The sequence below is a fragment of the Mesocricetus auratus genome, unplaced genomic scaffold, assembly GCF_017639785.1.
Source record: "Mesocricetus auratus isolate SY011 unplaced genomic scaffold, BCM_Maur_2.0 Super-Scaffold_100007, whole genome shotgun sequence".
Lineage (NCBI taxonomy): Eukaryota > Metazoa > Chordata > Mammalia > Rodentia > Cricetidae > Mesocricetus > Mesocricetus auratus.
The window spans coordinates 37,387,369-37,415,052 of record NW_024429191.1 but is presented as its reverse complement, the minus strand read 5'-3'; the positions used below and the strand labels follow the sequence as shown (position 1 = coordinate 37,415,052).

The 27,684-nt window shown below is 46.3% G+C and overlaps 1 protein-coding gene across 5 annotated transcripts; it reads right to left on the bottom strand.

Annotated features, from left to right (window-relative positions):
* Positions 1 to 271: 271 nt before the first annotated feature.
* Positions 272 to 26,184, bottom strand: LOC101837226 (immunity-related GTPase family M protein 1). 5 transcript variants are annotated; one of them, XM_040748705.1, is made up of 4 exons: positions 25,885 to 26,181; positions 24,011 to 24,232; positions 20,269 to 20,577; positions 272 to 2,695 (listed from the first exon to the last, which is right to left on the bottom strand). In XM_040748705.1, the coding sequence occupies exons 2-4, from the start codon at positions 24,074 to 24,076 to the stop codon at positions 1,754 to 1,756; spliced, it is 1,317 nt and encodes a 438-aa protein (XP_040604639.1). In that variant the 5' UTR covers positions 24,077 to 24,232; positions 25,885 to 26,181; the 3' UTR covers positions 272 to 1,753. The 5 variants fall into 5 exon arrangements, with proteins under 5 accessions (XP_040604639.1, XP_040604640.1, XP_040604642.1 ...); XM_040748706.1 differs by lacking the exon at positions 20,269 to 20,577 and having other exon boundaries at positions 272 to 3,013; positions 24,038 to 24,232; positions 25,885 to 26,184; XM_040748708.1 differs by lacking the exons at positions 20,269 to 20,577; positions 24,011 to 24,232; positions 25,885 to 26,181 and adding exons at positions 8,516 to 8,616; positions 9,180 to 9,417 and having other exon boundaries at positions 272 to 3,013.
* Between the last annotated feature and the right edge of the window lie 1,500 nt (positions 26,185 to 27,684).

The following is a 27,684-nucleotide window of genomic DNA, read 5'->3' as shown; positions in this document are numbered from 1 at the left end:
GCTGTGGCCCAACATTTGCAGACTTTTCCTGTGAGTCTATCCAATTATGTTAACAAGAGAATGAGCAGGAGGAAGTGAGGCAGGGGAGAGCTTTGTTCACCCTCAGTGCCAATCCCACCACCACCGAGACTTCTTAGTTCACCCCATCTTTACCCCCAGCATATAAAGGAGACCTCCCCTTTACATTTAAGTGATGTTTTTTTGCAAAGTACTTGTGCCTTCAAGATGATACAGTTGATGCTTTTTTCTCAACAAATACAGTTACATTTTCTTTCCGTCTTAAACTGATTTGTTTATTTCTTTCTGGGTATTAAAACCATAGCCTCCCATGTGCTAGGCAAGCACTGTACTACTGAGCCACACCCAACCTTCTTCCCACTATAAGTCAATAAAACTCAAATATACCCCTCTGCTATCACAGTACCTGTGTGGTTAATATTGAATGTCAATTTTGCGGGATCTAGAATCACAATGGAAACAGACCTCTGGGCACATTAATGATGGAGATTCTAGACATGGTTCCTTGTGGCTGGAAGGCCCACTCTGAATGTGGATGGTGTCATTCTATGGGCTGGGATCTTGGGCTGAATGAAAAGGAGGAACGATATTCATTTCTCCCTCTCTGCTTCCTGACTGTGGACACAATGTGACCAGCTGCCCTGCGTTCCTATTGTGATGACTTTCGGCTATGATGGGTTGCACTGTCAAACTATGAGGCAAAAATAAGCCCTTTCTGGAACAAGTGGCATGAAGGTGCGCATGCTGGGATGTGGCAGTGGCAATGGTTGGAGGTGGGAAGGTATTTAGTGTTCTGAAAAGAAAGAATGGAGGGCACAGGGGTGAGACGTTACAAGACTGGGCCGACAACACTCTGACATCTGTTGAGAGTGGGACTGAGAGAAGGATGTGGCAGAACATGGAGTAGCGTCTGTCCTAGGTAAACACAAAAACACACAAACTGAGCGAAATGGAAAACTCCCTGTGGGAGGGAGAAGAGCCTGTGTATCTAGACAGGGGTTTGACCTGTGGAGTCAGGGGTGGCTGAAGAAGTTCAAACCCAATAGGAGACTGTGGGCGCACAGAGTGTGCAGGGCCATGACTAGACATGACACCATTAGGGGTAGTGCCAGGGACTTGGAATTCTTTTATGCAGCACTTTGTGAATCCTATTACCAATGAGACTAATTCCCCTCTCCTTACACATGGAGAAGAGGTCAGAGAACAGGCCTCTCTACTAGCCATGCTTCCAGACAATGGGCAAAACAAGCTCTTCCTCATTCCAGAAGGGATGCTCCACTTCCCAAGAAAGGGAAGAAGAGAGGGGAAAGAGATTAGGGAAAACCAAGAGGCCTCTAAGAGAAACAATATGAATCATAGGTGCTAAGGTGACTATGTAGCAAACGTGAAATTCTGTGTAATTAGAAAAAGGAAATGTCACCGGGCATTGGTGGTGCAAGCCTTTAATCCCAGCACTCAGGAGGCAGAGGCAATCTGATCTCTGTGAGTTCAAGATCAGCCTGATCTACAGAGTGAGTTCTAGGACAGCCTCCAAAAAACAATACAGAGAAAACCTGTCTCAAAAAAGAAAAGAAAAAGGAAATGTCTCTTGTATTGGAAACACAGATAGTTCAATTAATAAAGTTAAACAAATGGTACAAAGCAAAATCCATTATGGTGTTTCCTGAGGGGAACACCCATCAAGAAAGAAGACCTATTGACCTCACGGAACTTGGAACCCATAGGGCAGGTAAGCTCAACTGGGGGTAGATGTAGGGTAGAGAGCTGGGGAGAGGACCTCAGGAAGGAAAATGGAATCTTTCAGGATTTTCCTCAGAATTTTCTTGGTTTCCTCAGCAACTTTACCAAGTACACATTTCTGTTGCTTGTGTCTATAATAATTAGAGTTAAAACAGCAGTAGACAGAGTCAAGTCTTATAAAGAGAAATTGGGATCCAGAATGATACAGCCAAGACAGTGTCGAGCCATCTTGTGGATACATCTGTATAACCTGGGACTGCTTGGCATCCATGTAAAAAGCATCTGGCTGTCCCATAGTCTGAGCCACCTGGTGGAGGGATTTGTCATCCACACCAAAGATTTTTTGGAAGACTTTCTCACACTCTTCCAGATTATCTGGATCCAAGATTTCATAACGACTGCATAGAGTATCTGCATCTATGTACCCTTTAATGCCTTCTACTTTCTCATTAATAGTCTCATCACAAATAGAGAAAAGGGTTCCTAAGAAGTCATCATTACTGATACCGAAGATGTCTTCTTTCAGGGTGTCTCTAAGCTTTGGGAAGTCATGTGCTAAAGTCTTAATGCTGGATACCAGGAATATGGGGGGCTCCTTCACCTCCTCCTTCTGGAGGTTCTCCAAGATATTCTTTTGGATATTCTGCAGTAGCTGGGGTTCTGAGAGGGGACTTGAGCTGAGGTCCCTGTCCAGCTTTGTCCAGACGACATAGAACCTCTTTTTCATCCTCTGCATGGCTTTGGCCAGGTTCACATGATTCGAGCTGAACTGCTCAGAAGCAATGATTATGATAAGGTCATATTTGTCAAACCCCATCTCCTCCAGGTAGTTCTCCATGCTCTGGGATGTGACCCCTGTGCCAGGCAGGTCCCACAACTCCACATTGGGAAACTCAGAAGAGAAGTAAAGGGCTGGTTTCTGGGTGGTCCTCACAACCCCAGTGGGAGCTGAATCCTCCTCCTCATGTCCAATGAGCCTAAGGGCATTGATGAAGGATGACATGCCGTTGCCGGAGTCTCCAGTCACAGCAATTTTCACTGTGGTTATTGATATTTTCTTTCTGATATCCTTGACTTCAGAGACCAGTTCTATCCAATCATTTTCTTTCACAACCATCTGAACCTTGTTGATAACTTCTACAGATAAAACAATGCTGTCTTTGTCAATGACTGCAGGAGCAGAGAAGTATGTAAGTTGCTGATTATCCTTGGGGGACCCAACTTCCTCTTCCATGTTGGTGAGCAATGGAGTAACCTGCAGACACATTAGGAAGGGAGTTAGGATGGCTGTAAATACAGATACCCACAGGGAACCCAGTTCTTTGTCCAGGCTTTCAGATCCACAGCCAATCCTACATCAAGGCCTGCTGATTACAGACAGAGCTAGCTGAGCCCTCCTGTGCATGAGCACATTCTTGGAGGGTAAGGATAGCTCTCTAGCTGTTACTGCAACACTAAACCCCAAAGCTAAGCACTGGGATGTCAGGCAGTTCTCTTACTCACCCCTTCCTGGTTGTCAGGACTACCAAGGAAGTGCACTCAGAGCTGGGAAGAGCCCATGCCAGCTCCCTGTCTGGAGGACCCACAGGTCTTCCTTTCACTCATCCTTCTACATCAGTGGCTGTTTATTCCTGTGGCACTCTGAAAAGTGTTTTTACTCTCCCCAGTGGTGTTCAGTAGTAGAGGCATAACTAATACACTGCTACACATCAGGTTCAACAGCGAAGCCTCATGTTTTCCAAATAATCTCATCTGTGGCTAGACAGATGGCTCAGCGGTTAAGAGTACTGTTGGTTTTTTGATTGGTTGTTTTTGGTTTTTCTAGACAGGGTTTCTCTGTGTAGCCCTGGCTGTCCTGGAAGTAGCTCTGTAGACCAGGCTGGCTTCAGACTCACAGAGATCGGCCTGCCTCTGCTTCCCATGCGTGCCACCACCACCCAGCACACTGGCTGTTCTTGCAGAGAACCTGCGCTTGGTTCCTGCACCCACCTGTAACTCCAGCTCCAGGAACTGCAAAGCCCTTTAATGGACTCCAAGAGTACCCATATGCACATATGCACATACAGAAACTTGGGCACACATACACATAAAATTAAAAATAATAATAATTCCACCAATTATAAGTCCGTGTGTGGGTTGTCTGTTACCACTGCTGCTATTCTTATTAACACAGACACTGAAATTCCTCTCTGCACATTTCTTTTTTAATGTTTTTATTAGCACATGTATTTTTTTGTTTTTGCTTCTGTTTTGATACAAGATTTCTTTATAGCCCTGGCAGACCTGAAACTTGCTCTGTAGATCAGGATGACCTCACACTCAGAGACCCACCTGCCTCTGCCTCCCTAATCGTGGGATTAAAGGCATGCACCACCATGCTCAGCATTTTTCATATATATTAATGTTATAATACCGGGTTTTATTATGACATCTGTATACATGAACATCACGTGCCTTTATTATATTTTCCCCTACCCTTTAACCTTTCTAGTCCTCCTCTTGTTCCAGTGATGTTTTTCCTCTTCCCAACCTGGCCCGCTTCTACGCTCATGGTAGGTTCTTAGTTTTTTGTGAGTTTTTATTTCTGTGGCCCAGTGAGTTTCATTTATTGTTTACAAAAGCAGGTGTGAGAATTGGCTCACAGCAGCATGTGCATCTTATCAGTGGCTACACACCACACACACACACACACACACACACACACACACACACACACACGCACGCACGCACGCACGCACGCACGCACCCTACAGTTTTTACATGCTGCCCACGTGCAGCTGGTTTGATTCCTGAGTGCTAGCACCTAGCTTTTATCTGCTTTTTGTGATTGCTTCCTCTTATGTTTGTATCTTCTGTTTGAAGTATGCAGATCTTATCTGAGAGTTCCCTAAAGGTTCGAAGCCTAAGCAAAACTTGGTTGTGGGAGGACTCAGAAAACTGAGATGTCCTGTACCATGGGAATTGCTTTGGCTTTCGTCTCTTTGGGGAGATTAGATAAGATTGACTTGCTAAAGGAATGAATTGTATAACAATAAAAATCCCTTTGCCCCTGTCTCGTAAAAACCAAAAAAAAAAAAAAAAAATCCCTTTGCAAAGTAAGAGTCTGTTAGTTCACCACAGGTTGACTCCCCTGCAGCTGTAAAAACTAAAATATCCATGAGTGACGTCCACAGACCCACAGGAACCTGACACCCTACAAAAATCCATGTCTTCTTCTAAAATATTCCTTGAGCCATGGGGTGCTTCATAAAACGATATAGCTGTCCCACTTATGATGGGGTATTCAATCATGTTTCTGTTCTTGACTAAATCCTTGCCATGAGACTGAAAGCATTTTGTGGGGAAGGATTGGGAAAGATATTTTCCAACACCAAGGATGGAGGATGTGGAGGTTGGAGAGATGGCTCAGGGGTTAAAAAGCACTATTTTCACTTCCATAGGATGTGAGTTTGAATCCCAGCATCCATATCAGGTGACTCACAATCTCCTGTAACTCCAGCCCCAGAGGCATGCATGGTGGTGCATACTTTTAAACCCAGCACTGGAAGGCAGAGGCAAGAGAATGTCTGTGACTTCCAGGCTAAATAGTGAGGGCTACATAACAAGACACTTTCTCCAAAAAAAAAAGTTTTTAAAAGGAGGATGTGTAATGAATGCATAAACCTATACAGGGCACATGCAAACACTACAGTGTTGGCCTTCTGGAATGGACACCTGGACGTGTCAGTGTGAGGACAGGGCTCCAACCATTTCACAAGACCACACCAAATCTCATGATGCAGGACAGCAGCATAACCCTCATCCCACTGTTCTTAAATGAAGGCCCTTGGTGGGACAGGTGGGGGCAATTCCACAGTCATGAGCACTGATATGGCCCTTTTTCTTGAAGTATTATTTTCTTGTTTTGTGTGTTTGAAAGACTAAAACCATTTGAAACTCAACACCACATATTTGAGAGATTTCCTGTGAGTCTCACATATCTCTTCTGTCCTTCAAGGAGCTCCCTGCCAGCCAGCACCTAGGAGGCAGAGACAGGTGATCTCTGTGAGTTCGAGGCCAGCCTGGTCTACAGAATGAGTTCTAGGATAGCCAGGGCTACAAAGAGATCCCTGTCTTTAGAAAGAGAAAGGGAGGGAGGGAGGGAGGGAGGGAGGGAGGGAGGGAGGGAGGGAGGGAGGGAGGGAGGGAGGAGAGAGTGAGCTCCCTGCCAGACTTACTCATGGGTCCAGTGTGATGACTAGAACCATATACCCTAGAAATCCAGGGCTCTTGTCTGTGAAGGTGCTTCTCAGCCATACTTAAGTCTTTTGGTACTGGTTTTTGCTTTCCATAATCACAGTGGGAGCATCCTCTGCCTACTTGCTCATCCTCTGGGATGGGCTGTCCTGTCTGCAGCACAGTGCTGCTCCCCAGGCTCCTCTGTTCATCAATCCCCAGGGGCAGTCTCCACATGGAAAGAGCAGGCTGACACCCCTCCTGAGTCCCCAAAGCAACTGTCTTGGTGAATTGTGGGCAACTTCCTAAACCCATAGTTTTCTGCAGATTACTAGATTAGTTACTTTTCTCCTGTGACAAAATACCAAGAGGAATCCTGTACAGGTATTCATGTGGGCAGCTGCCAGACATTGACAAGGCTTTGCCAAGAGTTCAACTTGGAGTTCAAGTGGTCCCACACTTCCCTATTTAAGGTCACTGTTCAATATATATCTCTGGTATCTCTGGTTTACTCCTGGGAACATGGATCAGAGATCCAGGAGAATGAGGAGCAGATCCTCCTGGCCTCTGAAGGGAGCCCTACAAGCCAATTCACTGGAGAGGAACAGTCAAGCCTGGGAGGAGAACAAGAACCTATGAGCCATGACTCAGGAATTTCCTAACATACAGAAAGAGGTCCACTTCACAGAAGCCAGGGAATGCTCTCACACTTATGCATGCATGCAGGAATGCACAAGTTCACACACACACACACACACACACACACACACACACACACACACACACGGATGAGAGGTTGTTCGATATGGTTCACCGAGGCTACATGTGACTCTACTGGATTGAGTTGACTTCTATTTCATTTTATTTTTTGTTTATTGCCGGGCGGTGGTGGCACACGCCTTTAATCCCTCCTGAGGCAGAGGCAGGAGGATCTCTGTGAGTTCCAGGCCAGCCTGGTCTACAGAGTGAGTTCCAAGACAGCCTCCAAAGCCACAGAGAAACCCTGTCTTGAAAAAAAAAAGATTATTCATTATATATACAGTGTTCTGCCTGCATGTATGCATGCAGGCCAGAAGAGAACACTAGATCTCATTACAGATAGTTGTGAGCCACCATGTGGTTGCTGGGAATTGAACTCAGGACCTCTGGAAGAACAGCCTCTTAACCTCTGAGCCATCTCTCCAGACCCATTATTATTTTTTTTTTCAGATAGAATCTCTATATAGCCCTGGCTTTTTTGGAACTCACTCTGTAGACCAGGCTGGCCTCAAACTCAGAGATCTATCTGCCTCTTCCTCCGGAGTGATGAGACTAAAAGTGGGGTCCAGAACTGGATAAAAAGACAAAGAGGGAGCTGGAAAGATGGCTCAGAGGTTAAAAGCACTGGCTGCTCTTCCAGAGATCCTGAGTTCAATTCCCAGTAAACACATGGTGGCTCTCAACCATCTGTAATGAGACCTGATGCCCTCTGCTGGCCTGCAGGCATACATGCAGACAGAATACTGATACACAATAAATAAATTATTAAAAAAAAAAGTCAAAGAGATGAAATGAAGTTGAGCCCCAGCATGCACCTCTCTGTGTCCAGACTGTGGATGCCTGCAGTCAGCTGACTCAAGCCCCTGTGGCCACACCTTCCCATTCTGCTGGACTGCATCCTCTCTGACCATAAACCACAATAAGCCCTCCTCCATTAACTTGCTTCCCGGACGGGATTTTGACCACAGCCAAGGACAGTAATGAACACTGACCTCATCCACATGTGAAAATGCCATCGTGCAACCTGTTACTATAAAAAACATTGTTATTACATTTGCTCATTTATATGTGTTGAAGGTGTGTCGAGCGTGCCAGATGCACATGTAGAAGTAAGAGGACAACTCGTGGGGGTCAGTTCTCTCCTTCCCCCCATGTGCGTCCTTGAGGTCAAGCTCAGGTCATCAGGCTTGGGAACAATCACTTTCACCCACTGAGCCAGCTCATTGGCGCACAACCCATTATTTTATACAATTATTATAGACTAATAAAAAGTATACCTTTTAAAATGTAAATCACAGTCTAATATAGCCCAAACTCTACATCTAATCTAAAACTCACTATGTAACCTTAAACTGAAGCTTCTGGCCCCGCCTCCCAAGTGCTATGCTTATAAGTGTGAGCCACCTCACCCAGCTAAAAATACAAACATTGAAAAATCACATTGACGAAGAGAATGCCCACATAGGACTCTGTGTAGTTCATCCAGGGACCTGAGCCTCCCAAAGGGGCTCGCAGAGAAGTGGGAACCAGCCTGGACTAGTTACGGTTCTGAGCTGTCAAGGACTTTTGTGAACACAGATCCTATTGGGCCCTCGAAGCTCACTTTGTCCTTCTTTTCTTCACCATTAAGGGACACAGGGAATTCCCAGGGCCAGGTGCTATTTATCCCAGGAAAGTGTGATCCACCGCTTTGGTTATTGGGAACAGTATTGGACCCAGCATACATGCTCTGACAGGCGCCCAACACATACACACATGTTGTAATGACCCATGAAAGACTGACCTGGGCCCACGGTGCGCCAGTTTCTCCAGGGCAGATGAAATACTTGAACTGTTTTTTGCCTTGTTTTGATTTTCTTCTTTTGGTGGTTTGTTTTGGTTTGTCTGTTTTAAAGGGACCAGTGAAAATGCTGAGCAAGTAAACACACTTGCCACCAAGCCTCGCAACACGAGTTCATTTGTAGAAAGAATCAGCCCCACAAAGATCCCCTGACCTTCACAGGCACACAGATGCAGACAGACACACACAAAAACAGTTTTTAAAATAATTAGTTTACTTAGAACTGCAATCTTTCGAGTCCCAGTCTCTGTGCTCTGAATAAAGAACCAACATGTTTACATAATCCCGGGACATCCCAATATTGCCAGTGGGAAGTACTGATCCTGGACTCTGGCCAGTAGCTGAGAGATTTAGTGAAACCCCACCTGCTTTCTCTAACCTAAGCCCCATCAGAAGACCCACAAACCAGGGATACGCAGGTAAGAAAGGGGCACGTTGCCCCGGTCTGTTGGTGAGTTGGAAAAACTCTACAGCCAAAACTCGAGGTACTGTGTGGGTCCAAAGACAGTCAGGGAGGGTCCTTGCCTCCTGCACTCAATTCCTGACAGGAACACCAGACCCAAGACTGGTTAATAGGCCAAGCTGCCCTTAGGAGCCTATTGCCTACCTGCTCAGAAGTCTTGTAAAACTGGAATCCAGGTCCGAGATGGTCAGGAGGAAGAGATCGAGGCCAGAGGGCCTCCTGGGAAGAGCGCACCGAGGAGGGGAGCAGCTGAAGGGCAGCCTGAGCTCCTGGGTTTCCTCTCAGACCCTGCTCCACTCTGGACCTTGTTTCAACCCCTCACTTGTAGGCAGTAGCCCTGCCAGCCTCCCCCGAGGGGCGGCGCCTGCAGCCAGAGCTGCTTTCAGTTTCAGTTCCTGGAAATGGCTGGTTTTTTCAGAATTCAGCTGCAGGCTCCACATTCTCCTTCAGACTGGGGGGGCGCGGCGGGGCAGGGACGGGGCGAGTTCTGTGGGATGGCCAGGCTCGGGGGAGGGAAGTCTGCCCAGGACCAGGGACATCCAAGCTACAGTCAGGGCCTCCTGGTGCCTCCTCTCCTGGCCCGAAGCATTTAGAGAACTGAAGACCCTTCGTAAGACTGCTCACACAGCTGCTGGGCCTGCACACTTGTTCACTTGCTTCCTGCCACACCACTCAGCACAGAGACATGACCCCCTCCACCAGGGAGCCAGCCTTTCTAATCTACTATAAGTGCGTCTACTCCCTCTCCAAAATGTCATGCCTCTACTGCTGTCGCTCCTGAGTTCAGGAGACACAGTGCCTGACTCACACTTACTCTAATCACATGATCATTTTCCACTGTACTAGGTAATATCTTTCTTCAGATACTGTACTCTGGCTACTGATGACCCTGGGGGTAGAGGAATTGTAACTATTGAGCCCGTATCCATATTTTACATCATGGTGGAACAGGTTTGGTGTTTTCAGGGCAAGGCAGCACAAGCTGATAAATACCAGATCCAGAGGGTATCCAGGTGGCATGACTACCTTCTCACAACCCCTGGCTTCTCATTCCCTCTCTCAGTCTCTGGGCTGTTCTGAGCTCCTCCAAGCCCCTGTCTTGCTGTTCCAGCACAAGGAGAGATGTTTCCCACCACCACACAAGCCTCATCCTCCCTCCGGCCTCAGCCCAGGGTGGCCTCCAGTAGACAGCAGCACCATACCAGGACCCTCTTAGCCATTCCCTGGATGCCTGCTTCTCCTTCCCAGAACATCCTGGAGCACCCAGCCCAGAACTTAGGGTCTGTGGTCCTCATGCTTATGCAGTCAGCCACTCCTACCTCACACAACACACATGCTTGTGCATACATTTATTTATGCACGTATGTCTGTGTATGCGATCTGAGTACGGGTGACTTTACTATGCACATGCCTTGGACCCAAAATAGGTCGACTGAGTCTCTGGGAAATATTAAAAGCAGCGGCTCTGCAGGGCGGTGGTGGCGCACGCCTTTAATCCCAGCACTCAGGAGGCAGAGGCAGGCAGATCTCTGTGAGTTCCAGGCCGGGCTGGACCAACAACCTCCAAAACAATACAGAGAAACCCTGTCTCGTAAAACCAAAAAAAAAAAAAAAAAAAAAAAAAGAAGCAGCGGCTCCATGCTCTGCAGTGCCTGTGAGATCCCCAAGAGCTCTTTAACCTCTCCACAGATTTCTCGTCTTCATTCTAATCTGAGGGCAGCACTTGGGCATGACCATGCCCCTGGGGATACTTCATAGTGAAGCTCATTAATTTATGCAACTAATGTGTGTTAATAATTAGGACGGTAATATGCCTTAGGTGGCAAAGAACTTAGCTAGCTAGCATGCACAGGTAACAGGTTCTATCCTCAGTGCCACCTAAAGCTGGGTATGAACCCAGCATGGTAGTGCATGTTTTCAGTGCTAGCACTCTGAAAACAGAGGCAGGTAAGCCTCTATGAGTGCCAGGACAGCCTGCTCTACATAGCTACATAGAAAGACCATATCTTGAAACAACAACAAAATCCACTGGGGAGGGGAGCTGCATGTATCTCATCCCAGCACACAAGCGGAGGTAGAAGTAAAAGGGTCAGGAATTCAAGACCATCTATGAATACATAGCTGGAAGCCAGCCTGGGATACAAGAGACCCTAGTGCGCGCGCAGTGCATGCATGCGCACACACACACACACACACACACACACACACACACACACACACACACTCCTGCTTGGGGTTGGAGGTAGCTGGAGAAATGACTCAACATTAAGAGCACTTATTTGCTCTTCCAGAGAACATGAGTTCAGTTCTCAGCAACCATGTCAGGCAACTCACACCTGCCTTTAACTCCTGATGGCCTCTGAAGTCACCCATATACCAAGGCATACACAGACATATATGCATAAATAAAATAATTCTTCTTTTACAAAAAGTCTGTGGGGCGAGAGAGATGGCTCAGGGGTTAAGAGTACTGGCTACTCTTCCCAGCAAACACATGGTGTTCACAACCATCTATAATGAGATCTGGTGCACTCTTCTGACATGCAGGCATAGCATACATTCAGGCAGAACACTGTATACAAAGTAACTATATAAATCTTTTTAAAAAAATCTATGTAGGGCATTTGTAGACAGGAAAATAATGATGGCAGGGTGACACAAATAAAACAGAATAGAATGATAACAGAGTGACAACGGCAGTTTCTTTCCTGCTGCCTTTCGGAGAAACTACAGATGTCAGTAAGGAGTTAGGAAGCCCTGCGTGACCAAACAGCTGAGGGACAAAATTATCCCAGGCTGCTAAATGTGCTTTAATAGTAGACAACAGTGAGGGATGGGCCAGGGCCTCTCCTGGGGGAGTCCCTTCAGCCCAGGAGTACTCTTTGCAGACAGCCAGGCCCGCCTACACCTGCAGGCTGGGCTGTGCCTGTCCCTGAACCAGAGGGCACATCTAGATGAACCACCCTTGCTCTTCTGTGTGAGCTTACGGACCCACGATGAGGGTTGAGATCATAGGGTGGTTAGTGTTCCCTGCCTTGTTCTGGGACACTAGCCTGTAACTCAAAGGCACTGTCTCCCCTATCTTCAGGAAAAATTGCGAAAATCCAAAGTTAAGTGTCCACAAGGCTGGAGAGATGGCTCAAGGGTTAATGTCATTTGTTACTTTTCCAGAAGTCTAGTGTTCAGTTCTCAGCAACCACATCAGCCACTCACAACTATCTGTAACTCTAGCTCCAGAGAGCCAGACATTTCTTCTGACCTTTGTGACCTTTGTGGATACTTACACACACACACACACACACACACACACACACACACACACACACACACTGAGAGACAGAGAAAGAGAGGGAGTTTTAAGTTACTGTCTAAAAGAGCAGACCTACCTCCTAGCAAGCACCATTTTCAGAATTAAACACTTCTAGGAAGTTGGTGACAGGGAAACGAGCATGCTCTCTGAATATGTTTCCTTGTATCAGAGTCAGTTCCAGGCATCCATCAGCAGCAAGAGAAGAGATTTCAGTTGACAGGCTGCAGATAAGGACCTGGGTTGTTGGGCAGAGGTGTTTCCTATTACCCCTGGATCAGAGTGGACCCTCTTCCATATCTGTTCTCAAGTAGGGGCACTAAAAATGTAATTAATGGCCAGATGTGTGGTACTTGCCTTTAATCCCAGCACTTGAGAGACAGAAGCAGGTGAATCTTGTTAATTCAAGGCCAGCCTGGTAAAGGTCCAAAGTTCCAGGACAGCCAAGGCTACATAGTGAAACCCTGTCTCAAATGACAAATAAAAAGAAAATAGGACCAAGCGCACTTCCCTCTGCAGGTAAGCAATATGTCCTGTAAAGAGCTCCGGGATGCTGGGGGTGTGAGGCAGGGTCCTCTCCCTGCACAAAGCCCAGGGCTCCATCCTTGGTACTGCATTAAACTGGGCGTGATGACACAAACTTGTAATCATACATTTGAGAGGTAGGGGCAGGAGGATCAAAAATTCTAGGTCATCTTTCACTGTATCCTAGGATACATGAGACCCTTCCTCAAAACAGCAGCAGCAGCGAAAAGAAAAGGAACTTTTTTTTTTGTTTTGTTTTTACGAGACAGGGTTTCTCTGTATTGTTTTGGAGGCTGTCGGTCCAGCCTAGCCTCGAAGTCACAGAGATCCGCCTGCCTCTGCCTCCCGGGTGCTGGGATTAAAGGCATGCGCCACCACCGCCGGGCGAAAAGGAACTTCTGAAAGCTTCTTACTGAAGAACATATGAAGCACGGCCCACCTGAGCACATAGGCAGCAGAACATCCATCCTGTATGTCCTCAAAGTCAATCAGCTAGACACTGACAGTACTGTGTGTTCAGGATCCCAGAGTGGCCAGGAGCCTTTCTCAGGGTGAGTTTTTAAGCACAAAAACTGTATCCTGGGTTAATATACTTCAGTTAATAAGAATAGTTAGCTGGGTGTTGGTGGCACATGCCTTTAATCCCAGCACTCGGGAGGCAGAGGCAGGCGGATCTCTGTGAGTTCGAGGCCAGCCTGGTCTGCAAAGTGAGTTCCAGGACAGCCAAAGGAATACAGAGAAACCCTGTCTCGAAAAAACAAAACAAAACAAAAAAGAATAGTTAGCCAGGCCCGATATGGTGCCACACTCCTTTCATCCCAGCACTCAGGAGACAGAGGACAGGGAGATCTCTGAGTTCAAGGCCAACCTGGCCTACAAAGTGACTTTCAGGACAGCCAGGGCTGTTACACAGAAAAACTTTGTCTGGGGTGAGGGTGGGGCGATCACTAGCCAGAAGTGGAACTATGGGAGCCAAATATCACGGTTAATAATTTAGCGACTTTTTTGTTGTTGTTGTTTGGTTTTTCGAGGCAGGGTTTCTCTGTGACTTTAGAGGTTGTCCTGGAACTAGCTCTTGTAGACCAGACTGGTCTCACTGGACACAGTGATCTGCCTGCCTCGGCCTCTCCAGTGCTGGGATCAAAGGTATGCACTAACACCGCCCAGTCTTCGAATTTAGAGACTTTGCCAGAACTATTACTTTGACAGACGAGGTCTTTGACAGATGGTGCTGTCTATGTGCTGAGTTTTAAGACCTGAATGGACTTCCATCATGGAATCAGTTGTGCTAATAAGGCCTGGGGACCTGTTCCATCTCCACCCACATACAATGCAATCTCTCTCTCTCTCTCTCTCTCTCTCTCTCTCTGTCTCTCTCTCTCTCTGTCTCTCTCTCTCTCTGTCTCTCTCTCTCTCTCTGTCTCTCACATACACACACATACATGTGCTCTAGAGAGATACTTATGTCATAGTGTCATTGCTTTAGGAAGGGACCAATCATGCACGTTCTCTAGGATTCAGCTGCTTCCCTTAAGAATGGGCCTTTGAAAATAATTAAATCAATAAAGTAGAAATTAGGAAAACAATACAAAGAATCAATGTAACAAAGAGTTGGTTCTTTGAGAAAATCAACAAGATAGACAATCCTTTGTCCAAACTTACCAAACGGCAAAGTGTGAACATGAAAATTAACAAAATCAGAAATGAAAAGTTAGACATAACAACGGACAGTGAGGAAATCCAGACAATCATCAGGTCATATTTATATACTTAACAAAATTTGAAAATTTAAAGGAAATGGACAATTTTCTGGATAGATATCATGTACCAAAATTAAACCAAGAACAGATAAACAATTTAAATAGACCTATAACACCTAAGGAAATAGAAGCAGTCATCAAAAGTCTCCCAACAAAAAAAAGCCCAGGGCCACATGGCCTCAGTGCAGAATTTTACCAGAAATTCAAAGAACAGATTATACCAATTCTCCTCAAAGTATTCCATGCAATAGAAACAGAAGGGTCTTTGTCAAACTCTTTTTATGAGGCTTCAATAACATTGAAATACACAAAGACACAACTAAGACAGAGAACTTCAGACCAGTATCCCTCATGAACATTGATGCAAAAATACTCAAATTGAATCCAAGAACACATCAGAAAAATTATCCACCATGATCAAATAGGTTTCATCCCGGGGATGCAGGGATGGTTCAACATACGAAAATCCATCAATATAATCTACCATAAAAACAAGCTGAGAAACAAAAAAAACACATGATCATCCCACTAGATGCTGAAAAAGCCTTTGATAAAATCCAACACCCATTCGTGATAGAGGTCTTGGAGAGATCTAGGATAACAGGAACATACCTAAACATAATAAAAGCTATATACAGCAAACCAACAGTCAACATCAAACTGAATGGAGAGAAACTCAAGGCAATTCCTCTAAAATCAGGAACAAGACAAAGCTGTCCCCTGTCCTCATACCTCTTCAATATTGTACTTGAAGTTCTAGCTAGAGCAATAAGACAACAAAAGGAGATCAAGGGTATACAGATTGGAAAAGAAGAAGTCAAACTTTCACTATTTGAAGATGATATGATAGTTTACATAAGTGACCCAAAAAACTCTACCAGGGAACTCTTACAGCTAATACACACCTTCAGCAAAGTGGCAGGATACAAGATCAACTCAAGAAAATTAGTAGCCCTACTATATACAAGACAATAAAATGGCTGAGAAAGAAATCAGAGAAACATCATCCTTTACAATTGCCACAAACGCCATAAAATAACTTGGGGTAACACTAACTAAACAAGTGAAAGACCTGTATCGCAAGAACTTTGAGTCTTTAAAGAAAGAAATTAAAGAAGACACCAGAAAATGGAAAGATCTCTCATGCTCTTGGAAAGGTAGGATCAACATAGTAAAAATGGCAATCCTGCCAAAAGCAATCTACAGACTCAATGCAATCCCCATTAAAATTCCAGCACAATTCTTCACGGACCTTGAAAGAACAATTCTCAACTTTATATGGAAAAACAAAAGATCCAGGATAGCCAAGACAATCCTACTCAACAAAGCAACGTCTGGAGGCATCACCATCCCTGACTTCAAGCTCTATTATAGAGCTATAGTCCCGAAAACAGCGTGGTATTGGCACAAAAATAGACAGGTAGACCAATGGAATCAAATTGAACATCCTGATATTAACCCACAAACCTATGAACACCTGATTTTCAACAAAGAAGCTAAAATTATACAATGGAAAAAAGGTAGCATCTTCAACAAATGGTGCTGGCATAACTGGATATTGTCATGTAGAAGACTGAAGATAGATCCATGTCTATGCTATCGCCATGCACAAAACTTAAGTCCAAATGAATCAAAGACCTCAACATAAATCTAACCACACTGAACCTCTTAGAAGAGAAAGTGAGAGGTACTCTTGAACGAATTGATACAGGAGACCACTTCCTGAACATAACACCAATAGCACAGGCACTGAGATCGAAAATTAATAAATGGGACCTCCTGAAACTGAGTAGCTTCTGTAAGGCACAGGACACAGCCTACAAGACAAAAAAGCAGCCCACAGAATGGAAAAAGATATTCACTAAGCCCACATCTGACAGAGGGCTGATCTCCAAAATTTACAAAGAACTCAAGAAGCAAGTCTCCAAAACACCAAAGGATCCAATTAAAAAGTGGGGTACAGAACTAAATAGAGAATTCTCAATAGAGAAGTCTAAAATGGCCAAGAAACACTTAAGAAAGTGCTCAACATCCTTAGCCATTAGGGAAATGCAAATCAAAGCAACTCTGAGATACCATCTTACTCCTGTCAGAATTGGTAAAATCAAAAACACCAATGACAGTTTATGCTGGAGAAGATGTGGAGAAAAAGGAACATTCGTCCATTGCTGGTGGGAGTGCAAACTTGGACAGCCACTTTGGAAATCAGTATAGATATTCCTCAGGAAAATAGGACTCAGTCTACCACAAGACCCAGCAATTCCACTCTTAGGCATATACCCAAAAGATGCCCATTCCTACAACAAAGATATCTGTTCCACTATGTTCATAGCAGCATTATTTGTAATAGCCAGATCCTGGAAGCAACCTAGATATCCCACAACTGAAGAGTGGATAGAGAAAATGTGGTACATTTACACAATGGAGTACTATTCAGCGGAAAAAAACAATGGAATCCTGAAATTTGCAGGCAAATGGATGACACTAGAAGAAACCATTCTGAGTGAGGTAACCCAGTCACAAAAAGAGAAACATGGCATGTACTCTCTCATATATGGATTTTAGACATGGATCAGGGGAATGTCAGCCTACAATCCCATTGCCAGTGAGTTTGGGAAACAGGGAGGTTCCCGAGAGATATGCATGATACCCCAGAGAAGTGGAATGAGGCAAGATCTCCTGAGCAGATTGAGAACATGGGGGGAAGGAGAGAGGGAACCGGGAAAAAGAGAGGGAGAGAAGAGGAGTGGAGAGGAAGACATGGGGGAGCAGGAAGTTTGAGTCGGGGTAAGAATAGAACAGGATGAGAAATACCATAATAGAGGAAGTCATTATAGGTTTGAGGAGAGAACTGACACTAGTGAGATTTCCAGAGATCTACAAGGATTAACACCGACTGGCAAACTAAACAATAGTGGAGAGACTACACTAATAGCCCCTCCTTGATGATAGGGTTGATGAACTATCCTATATGCCATCCTAGAACCTTCATCCAGGGACTGATCGAAGCAGATGCAGATACTCCCAGCTAAACACTGAACTGAACTCCTGGAACCCAGTGACAGAGATGGAAGAGTGATGAGCAAAGGGGTCAAGACCGTGCTGGTGAAACCCACAAAGACAGCAGACCAGACAAGGGGGAGCTCTTGAACCCCAGACTGATGGCTGAGAGGCCAGCAGGGAACTGATCCAGACCCACTGAATGTAGTATCAGTGAGGAGGCCTCGGCAATCTCTGGGGCCTTGGGTAGTAGATCAGTGTTTACCAGGGCCTACAAATGAACTTTGGGAGCCCATTCCAGATGGAGGGATGCTGTCTCAGCCTGGACATGTGGGGAAGGGCCTAGGTCCTGCCCTGGATGAAATGACAAGACTCTGGAGATCCCCCATGGAAGGCTTCACCCTCCCCGGGGAATGGTGTGGGGATTGGGTGGGGGACTGGGGGATGGTGGAAGGACAAGGGAGGAAAGGAGGGAGAGGGAGCTGAGATTGACATGTGAAGCAAGCATGTTTCTAATTTAAATAAAAAAAGAGCCTGGCCCCTGGATCTTTTATGTTCTGGTCTCTTCCACATGAGCTCCTGCCATTGTGATGGCCTCACCAACTTGGGTCACCCACTGGGAACTACCAGGATCCAGAACAAACATCCCGACCCGTGAGACATTCAACGTGGGTCTGGGGGACACCTAGGAGAGAGATGAAGGACAAGAGATATGAGGAAGGACAGCAAGACAAGTTTCTGATCAAGGTGACAAAACTTTATTCTTTCCAAGGGGTTTTTAAGGGCTGTAGGAGGATGTGAGGAGTGGAGGGAATGGGGGTGATGACCACAGCTGCAAGGAAGCTGTCAGGGCAAAAGGTCAGTGGGAGAGGTAGAGCCTCCTGTGTTGCCTGGTAACTTAATCTGCAGAGGGTCAGGGGTAGAACCTCCTGTGTTGCTATCTTTCCCTATTGCCCAAGCCTATATCCTGACGGACTTTGTTGTAGCACAAGAAAATATATAAGGACTTTGATGTCTGGACCTTGAGGAAGTCACTCTTTTTTGTGCTGGGACAGGATCAATACCCTTGGTGATCTCCTTGAACACTGATAACTGTTTAGCAACAAGGTCATCAATATGGCTCAGCAGGAAATGCTTGCCAACAAGCCTGACAACTTGACTTCAATCCCCAGAATCTAGAAGCTGCAGGACAAAACAAACTCCACATGCTGTGGTATGCATGCAACCACACTCATGCACTCACACATATACTCACACATGTACACACATGCATTCACACATGCCCACACAGCCCCAACACGCAGGACATTTTAAGGTACAATTTCTACCATCCTCTCCACCCTCCAAATTTTTAAGTGCCATCCTGTGCCAGATGAGGCACCACCAGGGGTATCTAGGGAAAGATAAGAATAAAACAGTAGTAATGAAAGCAACTTTAATTGTTTGGAGGGGACCATTTGATTTAAACATGCACGAAAACTGAAAGCATCAAAGCTGTATGATGAGCTAGGAAAACATGGCTGATTATCTTGGCAGATACTTGTTCTTTGAAGGAACAGGGTATTAGAGTTGAGCGTAGGAAGATGAGTGATTCCTTAACTTCTCTAACAATACTAAGTCTTGTTACAAAGAGTTGCCATAGTTCTTGATTTCTGGTGGATGGCTAGGGCCTTAAGAAAAAAGAATACCCTGAGGCAGCCTGAATTTCACTTGAAGGTAAACCAGACCCTCCTCAAAGGACTTCAGTAGGGAAGGTGTTGTCCTTCAGGGCTCTCCTCAAGAAGTTCTTGGTGTCCTGAGCAACTACTTCAATGATGAGCCTCTGTCTCTGGTGTCTGAATTTACGGACAACAAAGTTCCACAAGCCAAACCAGCACCGGTATGCAAGAAGCTTGAAGAACGTGTACACGGGAAAACTCATCAAGAGTCTCAGCCTCCAATCCATCTTGTGCAAGTCCTGGAACTGCATGGCCCTGTGACCCATCTCCAATGTCCCTGTCCTTTGAGCCAACTGCTGAAGTGACCCATCATCCACACCAAAGGACTTCTGGTAGGTTTTAAAACTCTCCTGGAGGTCAGCAGTACCACAGTAGCTCACAGTCATCTGCAGGTGCTCTGAGTGCAGGTTTTCCTTCAGAGAGAAGGCCTTGTGGTCGATGTTCTTGTCACAGATGCCAGAAAGGGTCTCTAAGGAATCTGTGTACCTGATGTTAGAGATGTCTTTTGTCAGGGTGTCTCTAAGCTTTGGGAAGTCATGTGACAAAGGCTCAAAGTTGGATACCAAGAATATGGGGGGCTCCATCACCCCCTCCTTCTGGAGGTTCTCCAAGATATTCTTTTGGATATTCTGCAGTAGCTGGGGTTCTGAGAGGGGACTTGAGCTGAGGTCCCTGTCCAGCTTTGTCCAGACGATATAGAACCTCCTTCTCATCCTCTGCATGGCTTTGGCCAGGTTCACATGATTCGAGCTGAACTGCTCAGAAGCAATGATTATGATAAGGTCACATTTGTCAAACTCCATCCCCTCCAGGTAGTTCTCCATGCTCTGGGATGTGACCCCTGTGCCAGGCAGGTCCCACAACTCCACATTGGGAAACTCAGAAGAGAAGTAAAGGGCTGGTTTCTGGGTGGTCCTCACAACCCCAGTGGGAGCTGAATCCTCCTCCTCATGTCCAATGAGCCTAAGGGCATTGATGAAGGATGACATGCCGTTGCCGGAGTCTCCAGTCACAACAATTTTTACTGGGTTGCTAGACTTACGCTGCATTATTATATTTCTGACCATAGAGATCACATTCCACAGGTTCCCCTCTTTCACTGCCTGAGCAATTCTCTCATTGACTTCTTGAGAGTAAAGGATTTGATTGGTATAGAAAGATTCACTGGCAGTGATGGATTTAGACGATGGAATGAAGAAGGATTTTACCACGTATATGAAGGATAGAAAACCCTGAAGGAGACAAGAATACACAGGATGACACAGGAATCCACAGAAGTCACACACCCCAGCCATGGGTTTCAGATCTGCCACTGAGACAGCAAAGGCACCTCACTTGAACAGAGTGTGGCACCGTCCTCCGGGATGGGGTTGCTCTGCAGCCGCACAGCCCTTCACAGGGCATACCCACAGATGCACTGCAGATGCTTGAACCAGTGCTGCAGGATGGATATGAGCTGGGTCCCTTGGTGGGAAAGTGGGTAGGCAGGTCTGACCCGTACAAAAGCCAGCTCTCCACAGCCAGCCATTCACTGTGCTTCTCCTTAAGAGTCAAATATTCAGCCTGCTGTGGTGGTGCTCGCCTAGAACCCCAGCTCTCATGAGGCAGAGGCAGGTGAATCTCTGCAAGTTTCAGCAGGCCAGTCTGGCCTACACAGCGAGTTCCAGGCCAACTAGAACTACATAGTGAGACCTTGCCTCCAAAGCAAAGATTAATTTTGTGTTTGTATGTGTCTGCATTGCGCACATGTGCATGTATGTATTGCGTGGGGGGTGGGGTAGGCCAAGGATCAATCTTAAGTGTTATTTCTGAGGAGTCCTCTCTTCTTGTTTGTTGTTAAACTATTTTACTTTAATGTGTATGGCTGTTTTGCCTATGTGTATATATGTGCTACATGTGTGTCTGACACTTTAGGAGGCCAGAAAAGAGTGTTGGCTTTGCTGGAATTGGAGTTATACGTGGTTGTGAGCTGCTTTCATGGGTGCTGGGAATTGGACCCTGATCCTCTGGAACAGTAGCCAGTGCTCTTAACCACTGCTCCTTCTCTCTAGCCTTTGTCAAGATGGTCTCTCACTGGAACCTGTGGTTCGTTGATTAGGTTAGATTGGTTGGCCAGGGAGTCCCAGAGATCTTCCAGCACTAGGATTACAAATCCATTTTGCCGGGGGCTGGAGAGGTGGCTCAGAGGTTAAGAGCCCTGACTGTTCTTCCAGAGGTCCTGAGTTCAATTCCCAGCAACCACATGGTGGCTCACAACCATCTATAATTCAATCTGGTGCCCTCTTCTGGCAGAAAACTGTATATGTAATAATAAATAAATCTTAAAAAAAAAAACAAATCCATTTTGCCATACGTATGCTTTTTGTGTTACTTGTTTTGCTCTGTTTTTTGTTTTTCTCTAAACAGAGTCTCACTGTATAGCTCTGGCTGTGCTGGAACTCATTCTGTAGACCCAGCTGGTCTTAAACTCACAGAAATTCACCTGCCTCTGCTCCACTGAATGTTGGGATTAAAGTCACAGAGATTCACCTGCCTCTGCTCTACTGAATGTTGGGATTAAAGTCACAGAGATTCACCTGCCTCTGCTCCACTGAATGTTGGGATTAAAGTCGTGGGCCTATGCCCAGCTTTTCTCATGTGGGTTCTGAGGATTGAACTCAGGTTCTCATGCACTCTATTGACTGAACCATCTCCCCAGCCCAACGAAATTTGTTATTTCTAGTCATATTATGGAAATTTGGATACCATTCATCAGTAACTCCCTGCACAGGAAACACTTGAAACCCATCAATTTCAGCAGACAGCTCAAACCAAACTTCCCAAATAACCTAATGATTCAGGTCTTTTTGTCTGTTTGATTTTAGATTTTTTTTATACATGCATATTTTTCCTGCATATATGTCTGTATACCATGTGTGTGCCTCCTGTCCTCGGAAGCTGGAAGAGGGTGTCAGATCCCCTGAGAGGGAAGTTACAGATAGTTTTGAGCCACAACGTGGGTGCTGGGAATTGAAACCAGGTCTTCTGCAAGAGCAGCCAGTGTGCTTAACTGCTGGGTCATCTCTCCAGCCCAAACCTACTGATTCTTAATAAGCAGCAAGATTTGTGTGTCCCTATGTGGTGGCATTGGTACTAATATGAGGATCCAGACTATTCTGTAACCAGGGGCTGGCTGAATATTCTTACCACGAGATTGAAGCATTTGTGAGTCAGGGTTGTGATGAGAGTTGGGTGGGGAGACCTAGTGGCTTGTATTCAACATCATAGAAAAGCTTTCCCTATCTTGTTGTAGCTGCCTCTCTGATGTCCCCACCAATGTACTTTAAATTTACCTTGATCTATGACTTTTATTTTTTGTTCTATAAAACTATAAAAAAAGAAACTTCACGAAGCTTCCATGGTATAACATGAATGTGTGGTAACCTAAATCTTTATTCTTGGGCCATGATAACTCAAAATGGCTCCAGAATACACCAGCTCTTATTTCCTTTAAAGGGGGAAAAAAGGAGGAATTGCTTAGAAATCAAAACTCTTCTTGGTGCATCACCACCAATGTTTTAAAAATTAAGCACAAGAAGCTTGGGTGTTCTCAGTTGGTGAGAGTGTTTGCCTAGCATGTATGCAGCCCTGGGGCCAATCCCGCATGCCATAGTAACTGGACATGATGTCATACACACGTATTCCCAGCATCTGGGAGTTGGAGGCAGGAGGATAAGAAAATTAAGGGCATACTCAACTACACAGCAAGTTTGAAAGTTTGAAGCTAGCCTGAACTACTTGAGACCCTCTCTCAAAAAAAGAAAAAAAAAGGAAGAAAGAAAGAAAATCTAATCCTTTCTGTGTATATCACCAACTCAGTCAGATGTAGTGGTAAATGCCCTTCATCCCTGCAGAGGCAGGCAGATCTCTGAGTTCCAGAACAGTCAGGCCTACACAGAGAAACCCTGTCTCAAAATTAAACAAGAAAGTAAACAAACAAACAAAAACATCAAAACTCAAGACCATCTCTTTTCTTTCTTTCTTTCTTTTATTCTATTGTTGTTGTTGTTTATTTGTTTGTTTTCAAGACAAGGTTTCTCTGTGTAACACCATTAGCTGTCCTGGAACTCAATCTGTAGACCAGGCTGGCATTGAACTCACAGAGATCTGCCTGCCTCTGCCTTCCAAGTGTAGGACTTAAAGTCACGCACTACCACCACCCAGCCCTCAAGACCACCTCTTTAATCCACACAGTGTATATCATGAAGAGCTCCCAGCCAGACCCACCCCTTGGGATCCCGTGAAGCAACTGAACACTTGCTGTCCTAATGCTGAAGTGCCCAAGTGTTTGCCGTATAAGGCCTACTGTTCCACCTGTGGGGCCAGTTCCAGGTACAGCTTCGGAGTGATGTGAGTTTCCTTTGGTGGCCCCACCCCCCTCCAGGGGTGGCTTCTCCCTTTCTCCTTTCCTGGGATGGACCCTCCTCTCAATCCTTTCCTGGCACTTCCTCCCCTTGCTCCCCTCCTGGGATGGGTCCCACTGTCCTCCCAAGCACTTGCTGCTGCTTCTTACACAGCAGTCTTTGGGCCTGAACATGAGCTTCACATGGAAGGGATCAGCTGTGTTTGAAGATTCACCCTGCTCCTTACAAACCAGACAAGGTTCTGAAGTCTCAGTTTTCTTACCATGCATTGGGCAAGCGTGCAACCCACCTTCCAGAGCCTGGGTGGCCACATCATGACTGAATCCATGGGATGCTCTCCTCACAGCTCTCTGCTGTCTGGGTGAAGGCTCCTTAGTCTCAACTCAGATCTCTGGGTTGGTGCTCCTCTGCTTCTTCCTTCTCCCTTCAACTTCATGCAGTGTGAAGGTCTATGTTGGTGGGCCTTAATGATCTTCTTCAGAACCTATCAGAAAAGTGATATTGCAACACCTGTAATATCAAAAGTGATATTACAGATGGAGAAATATATTCTTAGAAACAAACAAGGAGCTCTTTCTGCCTTTCCACACCGTTGCCATGGTGCACATGAATGCCCCGGCAGATGCTCTCAAAAGCATCAACAGTGCTAAGAAGAGAGGCAAATGCCAGGTCCCCCTCAGGCCCTGCTCTAAATCACCATTCTGTTCCTAACTGATGATGAAGATGGTCACACTGGTAAATCTTAAGTCACTGATGATCACAGAGCTGGGAAATTTGTTGTGAACCTCATAGACAGGTTGAATTTGATGTACAACTCAAAGACCTAGGGAGAAAAAAGGCCAAACAATCTGTTCCCAACCCATCAGTTTGGCTTCATTTTACTGACAACCTCAGCCTTCATAGACCATGAAAAAGCAAGACAAAAACATACAGGAGAGAAAATCCTGGGATTCTTTTCCTAGAGATGTAAAATACATAAATAAAAAGCCTCCTCGAACTGTTTGAAAGAAGCAAGAAAGGAAGGAAGGGGGGGAGGAGGGGGGAGGGAGGGAGAAATAAGAAGAGAAAGAAGTCTTGAATTACACAAGGTAGTTCCTGATCATTCTTCTGACTGGTCTAACCCTGACCATAATCCTCCATAGGGATCCAGATCTCTTTAAATACTCTAGGGGAAGAGGATAAGAGAGAGGGCTCAATGAGGAAAGTGCTTGCCTCACAAGCAAAAGGATGTGAGTTTGAAACCCCAGCACCCACCTAAAATCAGCCAGATGAAAGAGCTCATGTCTAACTAAAACACCCACACTGGAGATGTAGAGATAGAAGGATCCCAGGGGGGGCTTGCTGGCTAGCCAGCATAGCCAAAAGGTTCATAGACAGATTCTATTTCAAAAAAATAAAATAAAATAAAGGGGAGAGTGACTGAGGAAGACATCCTGACCCCCAACACCAGCCTCTGAATCACACACAAATACATAGACACTAGCATGCACACTGGTTTGTGCACACAGTTACTCACACATGCACACACACACACACAAGCAATGCACCCTCACAACTGCATGAGAAAGTCACACCCACAGTTTATGTGACTGTGCATTGGTCTGCTCTATATTGCTGTGCTCTGTCCAGTTGTGTTTTGTTATACTGTCTTCTGAAAGACTAAAGATGAACACTGGCACCCTGCTGAAGAGCCAGCTTCTCCACTGAGAGAGACAAAAAAAGATCACTTAAGAAGCTAGCCATGCAAGTCAGGAGTCCTAGGCCCTGGGTATTCCACATGAAGTACACATAATTCCAGGACACCCCAATATTGCCAGTGGGAAGTACTGACCCTAGACTCTGGCCCCAAAGGAACATCAACAGAGTGGCCCAGAGAATTTGAGTGAAACTCCACCTGCTTTCTCTAACCTAGGCCCCATCAGAAGACCCACAAACCAGGGATACGCAGGTAAGAAAGGGGCACGTTGCCCCGGTCTGTTGGTGAGTTGGAAAAACTCTACAGCCAAAACTCGAGGTACTGTGTGGGTCCAAAGACAGTCAGGGAGGATCCCTGCCTCCTGCACTCAATCCCTGACAGAAACACCAGACCCAAGACTGGTTAATAAGCTAAGCAGCCCTTAGGAGCCTCTCGCCTACCTGCTCAGAAGTCTTGTAAAACTGGAATCCAGGTCCGAGATGGTCAGGAGGAAGAGATCGAGGCCAGAGGGCCTCCTGGGAAGAGCGCACCGAAGAGGGGAAGCTGAAGGGCAGCCTGAGCTCCTGGGTTTCCTCTCAGACCCTGCTCCACTCTGGACCTTGTTTCAACCCCTCACTTGTAGGCAGTAGCTCTGCCAGCCTCCCCCGAGGGGCGGCGCCTGCAGCCAGAGCTGCTTTCAGTTTCAGTTCCTGGAAATGGCTGGTTTTTTCAGAATTCAGCTGCAGGCTCCACATTCTCCTTCAGACTGGAGGGGGTGGGGGCGCGGCCGGGCAGGGACGGGGACGGGGCGGGTTCTGTGGGATGGCCAGGCTCGGGGGAGGGAAGTCTGCCCAGGACCAGGGACATCCAAGCTGCAGTCAGGGCCTCCTAGTGTGACCTTGCTGCCTCCTCTTCTGGAGCTCCCTCCTGCTCAGATGTTGGCGCCCTGTTGAGACCCGGTGAGCCTGGTCGGCTGGGCCTGTGGGCCTTCAAATGCTGCTCCCTGAGGCTGCTGGCCCTGCTCATTTGTTCACTTGCTCCCTCCACCCCACTCAGCCCAGGTGCAGAAATTCCACCTACTCGGAAACTTCTCTGACCAGCTCCAATCCTGTCATCTAGCCAGGATCAAGGCATGTGGTCCCAAAAGAATATGTCACCTTTACCTGGCCTCCTTCTGCCTTCTCCTTGTGCATTTCACCAAGTTTAGAAAAAAGAAAATTCAAGCTGGGCATTGGTGGCTCATGCCTTTAATCCCAGCACTCGGGAGGCAGAGTCAGGAGGATTTCTGTGAGTTCGAGGCCAGCCTGGTCTACAAAGCGAGTTCCAGGACAGCCTCCAAAACAATACAGAGAAACCCTGTCTCGAAAACACCAAAAAAAGAAAAAAAAGAAAATTCTCTTTCCTTTATAAGCTCATTTGCCACTGTCTGGTCAACATCTTTGTTCAGGAGCCTGCACTGAACCACTAAGGTACCCAGAAAGAGGGGAATGAGCTGCTTCCCCTGAGTTGCTGTTTAGCAGAACAAGACACACTGGCTGTTGAGGAGAATGCAGTTGTCAGCACAGTCCGTGCACTCTAGGTGGCCCTGATACCTTTTACTGACCTGAACTTTCAGTTTCACCGACTCCTTGTGTCTGGGCTTCCCTGCCTCCCTCCATCCCCCACCTCTTCTTTCAGTGTGTGTGCCTAAGTGTATGTATGGGCACCACACACATGCGTGACCCTCAGAGGTCAGTTGGGGCCCCTGGAACTGGAGTTACAGGCAGTTGTGAGATGTGGGTACCATACCATGTGGCTGCTAGGAACCGAACTTGGATCCTCAGCAAGAGCACTAGCTCCAGCCCCTCCTCCAAGTTTCCGAATCATAACTCTTGTCAGGCGCTCCGATTCCACTGTGGGAAGAGCACAGGTCCTCCCGGTTGCACCTTCCCACAGGCCCAATGCAGCACGGCGTGGCAACGCCTCCACGCCCCGGCTGCTTGTTGATTCCCTGTACTTCCTTGCCCCCTTCTTGGAACAGGTTTCTAGGCACCCACACCCCACTTCAGTAGCTTTTTCTCAGTGTCTGTGATTCAAGCGGCAGTCTCAGAAACCGCTGCAGGGCCCAACGCTTACGTCTGGAGTGGAGCTAAGAGCTGCGCTGTGCTGACTGGGTCACCTGACAATATGAGCAGAGGGCTTTTGTCCCCAAAGTGGGTCCCACTGGCCAGCTGTCCATGTAAGTCACAGCCTCATTCTTCTTTATAATAATAGCAGTAATA